General features: G+C 37.8%; 1 protein-coding gene across 1 annotated transcript in view; it reads right to left on the reverse strand.

Annotated features, from left to right (window-relative positions):
- Nucleotides 1–19,368, reverse strand: part of MOXD1 (monooxygenase DBH like 1) — a 980,239-nt gene that overhangs the window by 516,343 nt on the left and 444,528 nt on the right. Inside the window, exon 6 of the mRNA XM_044064284.1 lies at nucleotides 17,923–18,025. Coding sequence (XP_043920219.1) covers nucleotides 17,923–18,025 — 103 coding nt within the window. The remainder of the gene's footprint in view (nucleotides 1–17,922; nucleotides 18,026–19,368) is intronic.

A 19,368-nucleotide genomic window follows, 5' to 3' on the forward strand; every position in this document is an offset into this window, starting at 1 on the left:
AATGTGCAACATGACTGTACAAGGAAGTAGTCATCTAGTAGCTGTATACACGTACCTGTGACATATGACCCCATGTGTGCCCACATGTGGCATGTCAACCCCTACATGAATGGGTTATGTCCCATGCACTTACTGCCCTCCCATTAGCAGTATTATGACAAGCCTGCTGAGGTCATCCAATGTGAAATACATCTTTGGGAGAGCTGTAGCTCAGTAATCCCCATGGTGCATCCCATAACTGCATGCTGCTGTAGTGATAAACAAGGTAGGTAGTAGTTCTAACCCCAGACTTGCCAGCTGTGTATGTGATTGTGTGCATGTCTGTCTGTCTCTGACTGTGTAGAGAGAAATGCTTTTTCGGCTACTCACAGTCTGTACAATTCATATACTCAACTTTGGGAAGGCTGCTGATGTCACTCACCTAGAAATACACCTCTGGGAATGTTGTAGCCCTGTAGTCTCTGTCGTGCATTCTGTAACTGTGTATTGCTGTAGTGTGATAAAGTAGTTAGGTCAGTGTTTCCCAGACTTGCCAACTGTGTGTGTGTGTGTGTGTGTGTGTGTGTGTGTGTGTGTGTGTGTGTGTGTGTGTGTGTGTGTGTGTGTGTGTGTGTGTGTGTGTGTGTGTGTGTGTGCGTGTGTCCATCTTCCTAAGGACAGGCCGATGCTTTTAGAGTACTCACACTCTGTACAATTCATATACTCACCTTTGGCAGGCCTGCTGATGTCACCCACCTAGACATACACCTCTTGGACTGCTGTAACCCAGTAATCTCGGTAGCGCATTCTGTAACTGCATAATGCTGCAGTTTGTTAAAGTAGTTAGGTAGGTGTTCTATTCCAAGGTATAGCAGGTGTGCGTGTTTGTCAGTCATATCCTGTGTGTTGGTGGCTGTGAGTGTCTAACCACTGGATGTGTTGGGGAGCGTGTTTTGTAGTTTTCCTGTATAGTGGCCATATATGTCACAATCAGCCAAGTGACTGGGTTGGCGAGACATACCCATACATTTGACAACAGGCCTGGTGAGTAACATCAGCAACCCTAATATTACCCAGAATACAGTCTGAACCCATGTGTCGAACAGAAACACACTTGCCTTGGGATTAACACCAGCACATAATACAGGAGCTGCAGGTGTTTCCCTTTTCATTCTTTTCTAATGCTTTGGTGTCACGAGGTTTGTTCTTGAAATATATAATCTATATCTATGTATGTGTGCATATATAAATATATATATATATATATATATATATATATATATATATATATATATATATATATATATGTAGACATTAACACACATACAGCTACGTAATTGAGTACATGTGCTATACTGTTGAATAGGTACATTTCCGTTATCGGGGCAATGCTATTAATGCAATCATTCAGGCGTAATGCACCTCATTAACATGTCTGTTGAGCACATGTTGGTATAAAATGTTTGTGTTAATAATTAAATGTTTAACCAAGTAACTAGTCTAATTTTACACATGTCTGCCTGACAGACATGTTAAGGTACTGCATTACAGCAGAGCGATTGCTTTAAAGCGTTGCCCCGGTAAGTCACACAGACAGGAAATCAGTAATAAGGAAATACTAGCAAATAACATGACATTCCTTTCATCTGTTAATTAGGCAGACATGGTGATATGTATACATGAAATGCCTAACATGAAGTAACTGCCTGTGCTTACATTTTACAAAGACGTAGTCATGCTGACCATTTGTAATCAGACAGTTTTCAGTCCTCTGTGAGGCATGTGAAATGATGATTAAAAGACAGTGAAATTGCTATGTATATGTTTGCCGTGAAGGCCTTACAAGACACAAGTTGTTAAGATTAGGCTTCAACTTGGATTAATTATGTAAAAGCCTTGTACAATAGCAACAGATGTATACATCGTAAACACAGTTATTTCCAGACTCAGCGATGCCTTCCTAAGTCCATGCCTGAGACTCTTAAAAAACAAACAATCACTGTTTACTGATTATAATCGCATCCTCGTGGCTTAAAGAAGCCAAGTAAGCATAATTAGAGATGTTGAGGATGGATAAAATGTAAAAACAAAATGAAAACAACTTTAACTTCTACATTTTACACACATATGCTAAGACTAACACAAATACACGGATTGACACTGGATTCGGAAGTCAGCAACCACATTAACAGTGTTGCCCCGTTAATGGAAAAGTACCCCTGTGCAAACGCACTTAAACATGTTTACTGGTGCTTATATATGTTCACTACTGCATATTTGTGCTTACACCTGCTTAATAGTAACTTATTCATTATGTCACTAACACTGAGATTGAATGACATTAGTTAAACATTTCATGCAGTACGCCAGTTCACATGTACTTGTTCTTATGTAGGTTGTACAGCAATACAATGTATAAATATGTTTATATACACATTCCACATGGAAAATGATATGTGCTAGTGTGAGACTCGGACCCTGAATGCCTGTTTGTTAGACGAATGCTCTGACCAATACACTATTGCTGTGCTGCTTCAGTTGCATATATACCCATATACCCATGTCTCCTAGTTCCCGAAACACCCACTCCAACACTTCACTAACACTGCAGTCATCCATTCTCCAGTTGGATTTGTGGTGTATCCACACCAGTACACATTGGCCACTCCCTACCCCTGTAGACCTATCCCATCGTATCCTCAGGAATCCCTAACATTTAGTCCACAAAGATTGGTGACATGAGTGACCAATAGGACACTATTCACAATTTTTGTGTTATCCCACATGGGACACACTTGTCTTTATGTCAAGATTAGACACTTACTTCCTTACATACTTACTCCCATTAACATGACACTACAATGAATTAAGTAGTCTGACTATATGGTAATGTACACATTACACATGAGAACTAATTATGTACGTGTTCATCGTGATATTTTTACAAATAGACCGGTTTAGTATTTGGCATTGCCATTGCAGGAAGATCACTGGGATAATTCCCTGTGTGAAACAGTCCTCACATTTGATTTATTCAGCACAGCACTGACTTCGGACATTGTACACACTTCTGCGTTTTAGCAATTTTGTCCCATCCCTCTTATGCACTACCTATTATTCTATCTACTGTCGAGGTTTGTAAGGGCACATTCATGTGTTTATGTCTGCAAATGGAATGGATATGTTACAGGGAATGTACTTCTACATATAGATGCATGCATGTGTGTATGCATACATACTTATAACTAACTCACTGGCCTCCACGAGGCGGTCCAGTTAGATCCAGGCCATCCAACCATGACATGCCTGGATCCATAATCACATACCCATGGTTCCTTGACCCCACCCGAGTTCGACATACAGGCAATCCATCAATTATCCAGTTGCTTTCACGGCCATGACACACCTCCACACATTGCCCTCCCCCCAGCAATAGGGGCCCTACACCCATGTTGTCCCAACACATGTATTATCAGGCTCTCCCACCATTTAGTCCTTGAACATACCTGCCCTTGCTTGTGTAATGGATGGAGATCCAAATATGCTGCCAATTTTTGGTAGTCCCACTGGGGACTACCCCCTGATTGTTTGTAGAATAGACTTAGCAGATCAACAGTGTTACTCCCACTGGTAAAACCCTGCCTGTGGTGTGAGTAGCAGTGCTTTGCTCATTCCTGGCCAGCTTGTTATGACATACGCTGACAGCACTATATAATACCATAGTTGTGGATGATTCCCTTCTCATCCCTTGTCTATGCTTTATTGTTACGATGTTCATTCTTCATATATGTGTGTATATATATATATATATATATATATATATATATATATATATATATACACATATATTACATCTGTACATATGTATATACATTTCCTATGTTGTGCACTGATTACACCCGCTCAAGCGCACTCAGATTTGCTTACTGTTTGTTATATATGTTTACTGCTGCTTATTTGTGCTTACTTGTGCCTTATTCATTATGACAGTACCACTTTGATTGAATGGATTTGGTTAAAAGTCCCATGCAATACTCAAGTTCACTTTTACATGTTATTATGTCAGTTTTACAGCAGAACAACATTCATTCCACATGGAAAATGATATGTGCTATAGCTGAACTTGAACCTTGAATGCCTGTTCGTTAGGCAGATGCTCTAACCACTACACTATTGGTGTGCTGCTTCATTTTGATGTATACCCATGGTTCATAGTTACCCGAACACATGCCTCAACACTTCACTAACACAGCAGTCATCCATTCTCCAGTTGGAAAAACCACACTGCTACACATGCGGTCACTCCCTACCGCTCTAGACCCAGCCCGCATGTTGACTCACTCCAAGTATATTCAGACGTCCCAAGCTTATAGTCCTGGAACATACGTTCATATAATGGTCAGGGTATTCAAACAGTCTTTTGGTTTTTGGCTTGTCTGATTGGGGACTGGGACTGCCCTGTACCTGTTTGAAAGTCAGACTTAGCACTTGGACAAAGATAGTCCCACTGTTAGCATCCTACCTGTGGTTGGAGACGCAGGGGGGTTGCTCACCTCTCACCAGCTTGCTATGACAGCACTAAATAATACAGGAGTTCCGCTGCTGTTTTCCTTTAAATTCATTATGAATGCTTTATTGTGACCATGTTTGTTCTTTACAGATATATATATATATATATATATATATATATATATATATATATATATATATATATATATGTGTGTGTGTATGCATGCATATACATCTGCATGATTATTTTCTTTGATCATACTGTTGAATGACTGTACTGTCTGCTATGTTTGTGATAACATCAGAGTTAAGTATAACTGCCATGGCTTAGTGGTAAATCACATTGGTTGTGGTGTGTAGGGTCCTGGCGTCGAGCCTTGCCGAGGCGGTTTATTGTGTTGCTGGGCAGAACAAGGGCTGTTGGACAAAGGGTGAATACAACACATTTCAGCAGTGGTTTTCTGTTTTGCCATGTTTAACCACTGCTTCCCGTCATGCAAACACCTTCTCCATTCTTACAGTGATACGTCACTCCAGTTCAAATTTCAATGTGATTATATCGTTATACAGCACAAAAATGTAAGAATATGCTCATATACAGATTCCACGTCATAAATGGTGTGTGCTGCAGTCGAACTGGTAATGTCTGCTCATTAGGCGGATGCTCTAACCACTACACTAGTGCTGTGCTGTTTCATTTGCATGTATACCCATAGTTCATAGTTACCCGAACACACGCCTCAACACTTCACTAACACAACAGTCAACCATTCTCCAGTTGGAAAATAACCACACCACTACACATGTGCCACACCCTACTGCTCTAGACACATCCTGTATGTTGGCTCACTCCAAGTATATTCAGATGTCCCAAGCTTATAGTCCTGGAACATGCGTTCATAGAATGGTCAGGGTGTTCAAATAGTTTTCGGTTCATCCGACTGGAGACTGGGACTGCCCTGTATCTGTTTGAAAGTCAGACATCATGTGGACAGTGACAGTCCCACTGTTAGCATCCTACCTGTGGCTGGAGATGCAGGAGGTTTGCTCACCTCTGGCCAAATTGATATGACAGCACTAAATAATATGGGGGTTCCGCTGCTGTTTTCCTTCGATTCATTATGAATGCTTTATTGTGACCATGTTCATTCTTCATGGATATATATATATATATATATATATATATATATATATATATGTCTGTACATACACATGCATATACATCTACATACTTATTTACATTTCCCATACTGTTGAACGACCGCAACTTACCGCCGCACATACCCACTTACGTCTGCTTGAAAGTGCCTTAATAACCCTGTATCTGAAAGCCATTATTCTGGGCATTATATAAAATTAGCAGCCCTTGCAAGGCTTGGACCCAGGAGCAGAAACACCATAGTCACTGGTTTGAGCACTAAACCATCCGTGGTACATTCTGTATGGATGGTAGTTAGGATCTATGACTTCACTAAAGGCATTCCACACTACTGGCAACAAATGTGACAGTCGGTTGGTGTACATATGTATACTACATGTTAATATTCATATGTTTCTGAGAGACACATTTGCAAGTATACATATTTATAAATAGAACACACACTTGATAACTACTTATATGCATGTATGTGTGATGTTTAACTATGTGAATATAAGTATGTACATTTATAGATATATGACTACATATCTGGGGTTATACAGGGCCATGTATATGAACATCTGCGTCCGGGAGGGACCTGTACCGTTTGTATACAGGGGTTGTGTGCATCATTATGACATGGAATCTGGACAGGGTATACAATTTGTGGACATGTACTATTTGGAAGATGGCTATGAGGAAGCTTCTTGGGAACATGTGAAAGGTATATGATCCCAATAATGCACATGGGGAGACGTGCATCATGGTCAGGTGTTTAATCTCGGGTCGTAGGTTCTGCAGGACTTGGTGGAGACTGAGCAGGGTTGTGGACAAGTACTGCTAATCCGACTTTTGCCTGGATGTCAACGGGGGTGGAAATCGTGTTGTGCCACCAAGTCTAATCTTGAGAACAGACACTTATCCCATGAGGGATGTCCACAAATTGTGGACGCCGATGACCCTCATTCTTTTGGTTATATGAAAATGAGGGAGAGTTATACATGCATGGGATACCTAGTTTGCAGGCCTGAGACTGCTTAGGGTGAGACTGCCTACTAGATGTGGGTAGGGGGCACTAAGTGCAGATATGGCTGACCCAAGCTAGCAACCCGAGTATGGGTGGTTTTGGTGGATGTTCAGCAAGGGGGGGTGGTGTGCTGTGGAGGGGACAGTGGGTATTCAATTATGTATCCAGGTGTGTAGGGGTTGGATGGCTCAGTTCAGGCCAAACCATTATGTGGTGTGAGTCAGTACTGTTTCTGTACATGTGTATCATACATTTTAATGTTCATATGTTTGTGGGATTGTGTTCTGCAATATGACCTGACAGGATATATTGGGGATAAAATGTATGTTCTTTAGTTTCCTTTTGGATTCTCCCACTGCTCCCTCATACACCTCCAGTTCACCTATTGTACATCCGACCCAGTCTCCCCTTGGCAGATTATTACATTACCCACCACCCCCCCAAAATCCACATACACACCATCCATCCCTTCTTTGGTTGTTAGCCCATGGCACAGACAGCAGTACACATTGCCTACTCTACATATCTGATACCATTATGGTTGTGAAGCCAACCCTAGCATATTTGGTCTTTCACATGCTGTACTTCATGCACATAGGTACACACAAATACTTATCTTTCATGACATGGTAGGTTGACCCAGGTTATACCCATTCATTTTTGGTCCATCCAGACAAGGACGACTCGGACTGTGGATGGGCAGATATTAAGCGAATGCTCTAACCATTGGGCTAGGCTTAGCAAAGAGCAGCGGTGCACAAACACGCTGCATTTCGCTTCCACTTGGTATAAAAATTAACACAACAATGAAATATGGACACAGGGTTTTAAATGTCATAGTTCTAGGGATGGGGGCTCAGCATTCAGCTACGTGGTTGTGTGTTTACTCCTGTGATTTTATTTTGGTGTTCGCGGAACTCTCTTGTATGCTTTGTATACATTTCAGTATCTACAGACACTGACAGGATTGATTACTATTAGAGGCAGGCTGTACTAGTCAGTATTTTAGGTTGTGCAACTGTAGCAGACATGTTCATGCCTCTGTGCAGCGCTTAAACACGCTCCCTGCACTTGCGCACATTTCCTGTGCATGTGGACGGTGCGGCAGCGTGCCTTTATTAATATGCATATGGTGCTGCTGCGCGATCTCTATGCTGCACACTCGGCGCAAGGCTAACACCGTCCTTGTGCCGAGCTTCATGAATCCCGGGGATTTTTTCTTAAATGGGTATAATATTCTATCAGAGGGAAAAAACATAAACACGTATAATGTGCCAAGTATATTTCATCTAATGATTCATAAATGTTTGACTAGCTTAGAAAAAGAAGAAAGAATCGATATCTGATTTAGTTAGAAATGATCCAAAACTTTTGGAAAGTTTTCTATTGATTAGTAATGGAAATGGTAAGATAAATCCACATCTCTCTAAATTAGATAATCTAAGGATCAATTTAGTAATAGCATTTAATAATAAATATTGGAAATGCATCATTGGTATTTACAATGTTAATGACATTGATAATGATTATTGGAAGAAGTTAATTTTGAAGATTCATGTCTTCTTGTGTTTCCTGAGAATATTTACCTGGAAATGCTTTCACTGAGTTTTTGTAATGTCTTGTAAATGTCAAAAATGTGCAACGCGGAATTAATAAAATGTTTTAGACGTAAAGAATGGTGATTGGTAACATATATTTCTTAGTTGTTAAAAGTAAGGCATACTAAGATGAATTTCAGAGCTTTATGAAAGTTTTGTGATCTCACAGTTGTGTAATTTTGAAGTCACTACTACTGACTAATGTTCCAATATCTTTATGTACTAAGTAAGGTGAGTATTCTGTATTATGGACCTTACTTCCAATTGCTGAAAAAAAATATTACTCTGACCTGGAAAAGTGAATCTGTACCAAATATTAGGGAATCTATACATTTAACCACTGTTTCAGGACAAAGAGAAAGCATTTCAAATCATTTTTTTTACTGGGCATGTTTCTATGGACAGTTAGATCCTTGTGGATAAATATGATTCCTAAATGTATTTTCTAACATGAACTACTTGGAAAACTATTTGAAAAGAAGAAAAGAATTGGAATTGGGGAAATAGTTTTCTTGTCAACCAGGTGGCGTGATCTTGTTGGGGTGTTGTCTCATTCACACCTGAATAATTAGATGATTCCTGAAAGGTAAGAAACATAATACTCCATATGACTTTTGATGGAAAAGTGGGAGGAATACCTGTTATAGGACATAAGCTTAAAAATGCCAAATAATCTCAGCTCTTTCCAAATATTAAAGCAAATATTAGTGCAAGTCACTGACTCCTTTGTGGGGGATTTTAAAACTTATTGGAAATTTTCACTACTTTCATCTTAAGTGAATGGAAATGTGATCTAGCAGGTCTAACAGGAAAGACTAGGGCAAGATAATCCCATCAGCTATGGTTCTACAGTGCATCATGGGGAAGAATAAGCTTACCAAAACTGTGTCAGGAAGTCCATTCCCATGAGGTCTGTTAGAATTTGTGCTACAAACATGTCTGGGTTGTACAGAAATTCTTGACAAGATGAAAAAAATTGTAGTCGTCCTTTAACTGCTGCATAGTTCTGAGAAGTAAAGAACAAATACTGCATTCTGCAGAAATCTGGCATGTGGTAATTTATAACATTTCAAGGCTGCAGAAGCTGCTTGTTCATTCTATAAGCAGTAGTCTTGCAAAGGGTCACCATGGAATGTTTAAACGAATTAAAGCCATTTAATGTGCTTATATCCCTCAGTTGTTGCCCAGAAATGCACACACTGCAGTATTCCTCAGTATCACAAATGGGCTCAGATAGTTGGCTGCTGATATTCAGTGATGTTATTTGGTAATCAAAGAAGCTGTGAGATGTGCCCACTTAGTAAGGGAGACTTAAATCAAATCAAATAAACAAAAACATTCAATTAATTGATTAGGGATGTATAGAGTTGTTTAATGAGGCAACATCTATACAATGTTCTCAACCTGCTCATATACCACTCCATGAGCTGCAGTCATGAACATTGGATAACTTTGTGGTGTAACTACTCAGATGTTGTTTAACCTACAAACTCTCACTGGCCAACAGACAAAGAAGACAGACAAACATTTAATTAATATAGCTAACATAAAAACGTTGAAGTTTAAATTTAAATTTTATTGAAATAATGGATAACTTGCTCTAACTTAGGTGTTCCATATCCTCGGTGCAGTTCAACACTAACAGCAAGTGAGGCCTGTGCTGCTGCAGCAATATAACACAACAGTATCACAGCATGGCAAGTCTGATTAAAAAGGCAAGAGAGATTTATTACACTGAAGGGATCTGAGATTGTCATATGCTGCAGAATGTTTATAAGATCTTGAGAAATACAACAATTCACATACATGGCTTGTAGATGGTTACCTACAGGTAGAAGGCCTCTGTTGATTTTTTTCTGTTAGGCCTTTGAAATAATGTATTGGTTCTCTGTCTTTAAGGAAGATTCCCTGCACTGTCTCATTAAGTTACTTAAAGGGTACTTCTTTTAAAAATCATCCAGTACTGAAATTATTCTATATAAACCTAACTTATGGTTCTTGAATTTTGGTATGACTTCAGTTTACTGAGGCTTTGGAACTGTGGAATGATTTGCTCATAACCAGCTGTTACTCTTCCTGAAACACTTCTTTTTCAGCCTATTCTACACTTTTTTAACAAAATATACTTTGATGTGATACCTGCAAAAATCAAAAAGGAATTTAAAGTGAGCTGAATCTGTGGGTGTTAGCACTCCTTTTAGAATGATTTTGGTTATCAGCTGGTCTAGAGTTTCTTTAAAATTATGAACTTTTGCATGAAAGGAACCATGAATTTGGCTAGAATATGAATATCAGCTGCATCATTTTCAGAGGTAGCATATTGCTAGAGCTGACCTTATATGCCGTTCTGAAGCTTGTCTGCACTTCCTTCTTGTCCTGTTTCTTTTGAGTGTTTTTTTTCTCTGCTCAGGACCTTGCCTGATGACTGTACTACTGACACCTATTCATTCCAGTGCCATGGGAACTGGCCATTCCTGGGCTGGGTAATGGAGATGTATAACTCATTTGTTCCCACCTGCGAGGCCTGATCAGTTATTCACTCCCTGGTGAATGTTGTGTGTTAGGGAGCAGGCCAATGTGCTAGTCCTGGGCAGAGGCCTACTATCTCTCCATTGGAAACATTCTCCTTAGAGACTCTTTCAAGTATACTGTTGCAGTCTCCTGAGGAGTAGCATGCCAATTCTCCTTAGCTTACTGAATTTAAACATCATTAGTGCAGATATTAGACATCATCAGTTGTCTGGGTCTTTACTGCAGAAGAGATAGTGTTCCCTTTGGGTTTACCCTCTGGGACAAGGCAAGCCACCTCCTATCCCCCATGATGGATACACCAGCAGTGACTTCTCTCTGTCTCTCCCATGCTTTCAGGCAAGCTCCTACAGGAACCAGAACTGCTAGTTGAACTCAAATCTTCTGTGACATATTCAGAGCATTACCTCTCTGTGCCACAGAGCTGACCATTTCATTTCAGTATAAGTAATAGAGACAGAGCAGACTCATTCTAGTGCAAGCAGTCCTCTAGTATTAGAGATCTTCAATTTCTGCATTTTAAGTTCACTAATTTATTTGATTTATGTAAAATGAGACGTTTAAGTCCACATAATCATTATCTTTGGAAAGATGCCTTAAATCACAATGAATGTTTCTGGATGAAGATTTCTTACATGTGTTTCTTCAAGAATTCTGACAAAATAGACAACCACCCAGAGAATCCTAATATGGGTGAATATTAAGCATTACCTTTTCCTTACTGTTTGTATATATTTAAAGTATTTTTCCAAGACTTTTGAAATAAAGTTATACCAGTATGAAAGGGTACCTGTATGAACTAAGAAAAATACTCTCATCAAATGAAAGCATTCTAGCTAGATATGATTTCTAATCATCTCTTATACTCATTGTGTTGGCACAGTATGCAAGCAGAACATAAAAAATGCAAACTTTAGTGGTTAAGGAGTGCATTTTTAGAACAGTTGTAAATGACAAGACTCCCACTAAAGCATCTCTCTTAGGATTGCTGGACAGTATGTCACACATACTTATATTGTAATAATCACTCATGCTATCTTTTACTTCTCAGACAATCAAGGTTGTCATTATTAGCTTAGTATTTGAGTGAAGTTTGTCTTAATAGGCTGCTGTGCAAGCCAAAAGTGATAGTTTATGGCTGCAAGCCTGTGATATAGTCACAACAGTCTGTTCCAATCCAGTGCCACAAGCAAGTGAAAAAACATTAAATAATCTTATTATTGTTTAGGTCTACCTGATAACGCCGAAAGCTTGAAATGCCGACGACAAGAAGACCAACACCGGAAGATCAACAATGAAGATGGCCGACAGTTGAGAATCCAAATGCTGAGAACACCGACATGTCAAACGAGTGCTAGTGGGTAAGTATGCGGTAGTGACGGATGTCAGGGTCAGGGTGCGGGTAAGGTAAGTGTGCAAAAGCGATGGTCTGTAGGGTTAGGGGCAGGTTAAGTGAGTTAGGGTTAGGGTGTGGGTCAGGTGAGTGTGTGATAATGACAGATGTTAGGGATAGGGGCGGGTTAAGTGGGTTAGGGTTAGTGTGCGATAGTGATGGACCTTAGGGTTAGGGTTTGGGTTAAGGTTAGTGCATAGATAGCTGTGTATGTAAGGTTCAGTGTAGGTTTGTAAGGTTTTTGGTGTGCTTGTGTTGTGTGTGTGCTTTTTGGACAGGGGATTTGATTTGTTAGTTGAGTGTCGGGGTTATGGTTTGTCGGGTATGTGACATTTCGTGTTTCTGAACTTTCGGTTTTGTGGTGTCGGTGATTTTGTTGTAGGTGTTTTAGTGCATCAGTGTTGTCAGGTAGACCCATATATATATATATATATATATATATATATATATATATATATATATATATATATATATATAAATTATATGATTTGCAATATATTTTAATGTCAAATATTTCTTCCGCCCGTTTTAACTAATTCATCATTGTATAGTGTTATAATGTTTTAACTATATGGAATTTTAATCTGGAATTTTCAGGGTGGTAATTTAATGGTCTCCTCTGTCAAATGTTGTGTGCTATTGCACAGTCCAGTTTAGAAACATGTGCTAACACTACACAGCAACCCAACATTCACACTACATGAAAAATATCAGTAGCACAGTGATTCATTGACATGTATACGTCTTTCCAAGCAGCGCAGCCTCAATGTTTCAAATGAAAGTAAACATTTTGGGGACAACCCCAAGAACTAAAAGGCATCCCATAATTTTTAAGCTGACTAAGCTGATATATTTGCTGCACCCTAAAAATATTCATAAGTGTAATCCTTTTTGTGGCAGCTACCAAAAATGAAAAAAAATCCATATGCAAGCAATCATTTTCCCCACACACCCATAATTTTTCTTGAGTTGATTTAAAATATAGTACACTTGCTACCTTTATTTAACTTGGTTTCTATGGTAATTTTATGTGTGCTATATTTATATTGCAATATGGATTTGTATTCAAATAGTATGTTACTTTTGTGTACAGTACTTTATCCTCAGATTTACCTCTTAGGTCAGTCAATGCCTGACAGACTCTTTCTGCTGCATGTGTGTGTGTGTGTGTGTGTGTGTGTGTGTGTGTGTGTGTGTGTGTGTGTGTGTGTGTGTGTGTGTGTGTGTGTGTGTGTGTGTGTGCATCCGCGTGTAATTTGACAACTAGTTTAGAGTGACACTGCAATCACTTTACCTTTTCACTGTCCTCGGGATTTGTTTTTATCTTATGACATGTATTTTACTGTTCTTTCTCAGGTAATGTACATAACTTTGAGTTTTCAGTCTTATTAACCAAGAACCAAAAACAAAGGTTCACCAAGAAGAAAGAACTAAACAAAATACCAAGTATGCAAACAGGCAGTTCTGGTACAAAACAACACAGTAGAAAAGAAAATGCACAGAATTTTTTTTATAAAAATAAGAAATAATAAAAAGTTAAGCGCTTTTGTCCATCAAAATGTTAGGACTTTGTCAGATTAGTGCAAAACAATCTGCTCATTGCTTAAATAATGAGGAAAGAATATCCATTTGTTAAACTAAATAAGTTAACTGCAATTGCGTATTAAAGTTACAAGAATGATCAAATAACATAAATAAATAACAAAATAATAAATACCAAAATAAATAAATAAATGCAATTGCAAGTGCAGGACAAATAAAATATTGTTGTGGCCATAGATATAAAACTTGACCATAAATACAAGTACCCTGAGATACTACTACGACTCCTATACAACCTCCACATTAATTAATGCATTATAAAAGAAACAAGCTGCAACAATAAAACTAACTGATGTAAAAAATCTAAAACAAATATGCAGCTTGATCTATATGTAACTGAAAGTTTTAGTAAAAAAATCTTTGTCTAATAAAATGTCTAAATAATTAATCATAACAGCGGAATATGTATAAGTAAACTGCAAAAATGTGGTAGTGCTATTTAAATATGCAATAAAATGTTTCAATTCAGCCTTACTGCCAAAAGATGTCAACTAAAAATCTAAAATAAACAGCAAGGTTGCCAAAATAAGTGGAAGCAAACAATTGTGTTTGTTCCCAATACTCCAAAACAAAAAAGAAAAATGTTTTGTTATTGTCACAGGAAATCTTGTGCTTGTATAAAGTATTATTTGCATTAAGAGGCGTGCTATCATACAAATGGTCATAAATTCTAGTGCGTAATGAACATTCAGTTTTCCCAACATAATAAGCAAAACAAGCATTACAAAAGGCAAGGCAAATCACACCGATAGAGATGCAATTATAGCCTTGCTTAAATCTGAAGGTGTAGTTTATAGTGGGTATAATAACCGTTTCGCTCTTGTGTATGCACCTACAATGTTTGCAGGCACCTGATTTCCTAGTACCTCTAATATTTCTTGCAGCCAAGGGACCTGCTCAACCAGATATTTTTTTAGATATTTTTCTTTTAGATTGACGCATCTTCTGAAGGTAAAATGTGGAGTGTCACCCATAATATCCTTAATCATGGGATCAGCTCCCAAAAACTTCCCAATGAATTTTATTAAATTAATGATAAAAGTGCTTTCATGTGAATATTGTAACACACAATTGTTGGTGAAACTAATATACCAACATTAGTATTTAACCAGAGTTATAACCTAAATCTAGTTGGAATCTGGCACTCCTACCCCATGAATTTCATGCTCTACCTCCTCCAATAGATGATTGGGATAACCCCTTTCTCGAAACATGCACTTCAACTCCTCAAGTTCAACTACCAAATCCTTGCTATCTGAGATAATTCTGGCTAAACTCACCATTTGGCCTTCAACCAAACTATGTTTTTGTTTGAACGGGTGGCTATTATCATAATGCAAAAAAATGTTAAAATAAGTGGGCTTACGTATAATTTGTAACTGAAAGTTTTAGTAAAAAAATCTTTGTCTAATAAAATGTCCAAATAATTAATCATAACAGCAGAATATGTATAAGTAAACTGCAAAAATGTGGTAGTACTATTTAAATATGCAATAAAATATTTCAATTCAGCCTTACTGCCCTTCCATATGAAAAAGATGTCAACTAAAAATCTGAAATAAACAGCAAGGTTGCCAAAATAAGTGGAAGCAAACAATTGTACTTGCTTCCAATACTACATTATAAAATCTGCACATGAGGGGTGGTACAAGCAGTACCCATTGCTACACCACTAGCTTACCTAAAATATTCACCTCCAAAAACTACGTAGTTGTGGTACAAAATCAAGTTCATGAACACACAGGCCATGGATAATTTAGCATTGTCAAAATCACTGCGCATATTTATAATTCATAAAACCATTCAAGCCTTATCACATGTGGGATACAGGAAATAAATCTGTAATGTCAAAAGTTACAAAATACCATTGTTCATGGAAATATTACTGTATGATATTACTAAGAAAATCCCATGAGTCCTTTAGAATGTATTGAAAAGGTCTCTTCAACCCCTTGATACAATGGTCCACATAAAGTGCTAAGGAATGAGTTTTAAAATGGAGGGTCCATAATGTTTGACACAGTGGTCAAATAATTTTCTTTAACTGTCATTTTTGCTGTTTCTCAGATTTTTTTTGTATTTTGTTTTGGATTACCAGGGTCCATGATGTCTTTGTGTACCTTAGGTAGGCCAAAAATATCTGGCACAATTGGCTAATCTACCTTAAGGAAATGATATTCGGTTTTACTTAGCCTCCCCTCCAATAACAAATAATATAAAAAGGTGTTAATTTTGTGATATGTAATATGGATCTCATTTTTAGAGGTTCTCTGGTATTACTGCTTGTTTAGCAAATTAAACAGCTTGCTAGAATAACCAGTACTATGCATGACAACCAGGCCTCCTCCTTTATCCGGTTTCATGATGCGTATATCACGGTTCTTCAGAATTCCCTGTAGTAGTGCCCCTTCCTCCTGTGTTAGATTATATTTCAATTTAGGTTGCTTCTTGTTGTGCCACTGATACAAATCATTAACACAATTTTTTTAAACATACAGAGAATCGGCTGTCAAGGTGGATTGAATGTGCTTTTTCTAGCAAGTGGAGGAGCAATGGTTTTCTTCCTGCTTATGGCTAAAAAAGACACTCAGATTAACTTTCCTTACAAACAGCTTGAAATCTAAAATAATGTTCACAGTATGAAGCCTAGTAGTAGGTACAAAAGTAAAACCCTTTTTAAACAGACTAAAATACCCATTATCAATCTCAAAGGCACTATATTTGAAACTTTTCAAACCTTCTGAAATACAAAGAACATCATCATGTAATATAGAATCACCATTAAACTCTGAATCCAAATGCATAATGCCATGTCAGGCATGTGAAAATGAATTTATCTCCCCCACCTTTTGCCTTTACCTTTTCTCTTTTGATGGGGTCTCAATTTGGTGGATATCTGTACCCGGGGACACTTCCTTTGTTTTTCTGCTATCCTCTATGACCTTCTCAGGGGTGCATAAGGACTTCTTAAAAAATCTCGATCAGTAAGTTCATAAGTATATTATTTATTGAGACATGTTTGGGACACAGAGGAGTTGGCATGAATCTCCTTGTAGTCCCTAAAACAGTGGATTTGGGATAAGCCGTGCCATCAATATAATCTTTATCATTTCTAACTTTCCTTTTAGCTTTCCTTGCTTTTAAATCAAGTACATTTTTTATCAACATGTTTAAACACATTAATATAGTTATTATAATAATCCTCAGAGAGTAAATCCTGTTTTAATTTAAAATCAATTTCATGAATTTTCTTTAACAGGTGTTCTAGAAAAAGTTCATTGTCCTGCACCGTAAGACTGAGAATCTTAAGTCTGCAATCATCACAAATGTTTAACAATTCATTATATTAGCATTTACTGATCCCATTAGGGAATTTCCATAGCATCAAACCCTTGGGAACCCTCCTCGTAGCTATACAATCCTTAAAAAAACTATGAACATTCATTACTCACTACAATTTATGAACATTTGTATGATCTCAAGCATCTTAATGCAAGTAACGCATATACAAGCACAAGATTTCCTGTGACAATAACAAAAAGTTTTTCTTTTTTGTTTTGAATCAGGTAATTTCAAACCCTAGGGGTGGACCATGTGGTTGTATTATTGAGTTTAAGGAGTTACTCTGGCAACTCAGCCTTAGGGTTAGTGACTAGCCAGATTTAGTGAAAAAGAAGTGTAACAATGCCTGGTACCTCTTTAAAATATGAATCAACTAAATGTTTTAATAATATTTTACAAGTGAGGCATGATATGTTAGATATGTTGAATCCTTCCATGAGTCTACAAAGGACTCACCTTGCTAAAAGCGTTAGTCCAGTTCTGCACATCAGAGATGGCTAAAACATACACAGACTAGCACTGAATGTAGTGCAATGGACATACAGATACTAAAGAGACATTTAAAGTCACGCTCACACACACGCACACACACACACACACGCACACACACACACACACACACACACACACACACACACACACACACACACACACACACACACACACACACAAATGTCTGTTTACGCACACACAAACACAAGCTCAAACACACATGCACAGACATATCAAAAACAGAAGAGTTATTTGCATTATAATACGAATGTAGAGTAGGCAGCTTTAGAAAGAATGTTTTACAAATACCTACCTTCTTTATAAGTTGGATTATCATAATGTGTCTCCAGCAGCACATATATTGGATCACCTGTTGTGCCAATTGAAAACCCAACATGAGGCGGATATGTAAATCCCTAAAATGTCAATAAAAATGCGCAAATTAAATATGCTCCATGACAACTAAAATGCAGTATTCTATACTTAAACATGTATATTTAATTTGTAAAAATACTGTAGAGATGTCAGGTTTTAAAAGAAATAATGTCAAAGCAATAGAAAACCATACCAGTTTAACAGTGTAGTGTACCAATGTCCAGTTCTCAAAGCACACAAACACAGCACAGCTAAAACATACACAAATGCATCTATTACAGGAGCACTGTACCATTTTCTAAAAAGATCTCTGGGGATTAAAAAAGTATGTAATACCCCTGAGCAAAAAATTGTATTTTTGAATGCATTCACAGGCAGCAAATGTAAGGTGTTGTGGCATAAAAACACTTTCAAGATGCAAGGAAGGAAGGCTTAACACCCAGAGAATACAAATGGTAGCACAGAAAAGAAGATACACTAGTGGGAATGGTAGCAGAGCTGTTAGTATAACTTAAAACCATATAGTGCATAGCATGATGCAGAATAAACAATTACACTGTCAAAAGCTAGAGGAAGCAGTAGTCATGAGAAGAAAGCTATGCACATAAGAAAGAAAGAATAGAGATCATGCAAATGATGACAGATGAGCAACGTCAGTCAACATGGAGAAAGGACAGGGACACCAAGAAGCAAGGAGAAGGCAAACTGCAACAACAACAAAAACAAAGCATATAGTAAACATTAATCAAAGGTAAGGCATTCATGAATGATGAGCCAAATGGTACAACACCACACAGATGAAAAGATAGAGACTGTACATGTAACTCTACATAGTTATGATAACAGATAAAGACAAAGGCACAGACCAGGATTAGGGACATGTTTAGATGTACTCAATACACTATGGTAGAAATATACATCCTGGAAATATAAGCAGCTGTACTGAGCAAACATAAGCAGAAGGCATGTATCAAAATATGACACATAGAACTCAAGCTGAGTAGGTATTGTAAACATACACAACTTACAATATATAAGAAGATGACTTTGGTGGTGCCTATGAAGGAGAACAAAGCAGCACAAAATGGGAGACAGCATTTTTGTATAACAGCCCACAATAATACATGGCTTAAAATGAAATACAATAGAAGAAAGGTATAGGGCAGAGATAGATGTGTATCTGGTTGTACTCCAGGTTTATAATAGTACTGAGTGAACTGTCAATTAATCAGTGTATGTCTAACACATACGATGCAGTATGCCCTGGGTACATAACATACTGTGTCGATGGCATATGCCACATTACATCTTAACTGTATATCATACTATGTCTTACGCAAACAGCAAATGGTGTCTTAAGTGTATAGCACTCTTTGACTCAGAT

The sequence above is a fragment of the Protopterus annectens genome, chromosome 1.part0 (genome assembly GCF_019279795.1).
Source record: "Protopterus annectens isolate FY-2018-M chromosome 1.part0, PAN1.0, whole genome shotgun sequence".
Lineage (NCBI taxonomy): Eukaryota > Metazoa > Chordata > Ceratodontiformes > Protopteridae > Protopterus > Protopterus annectens.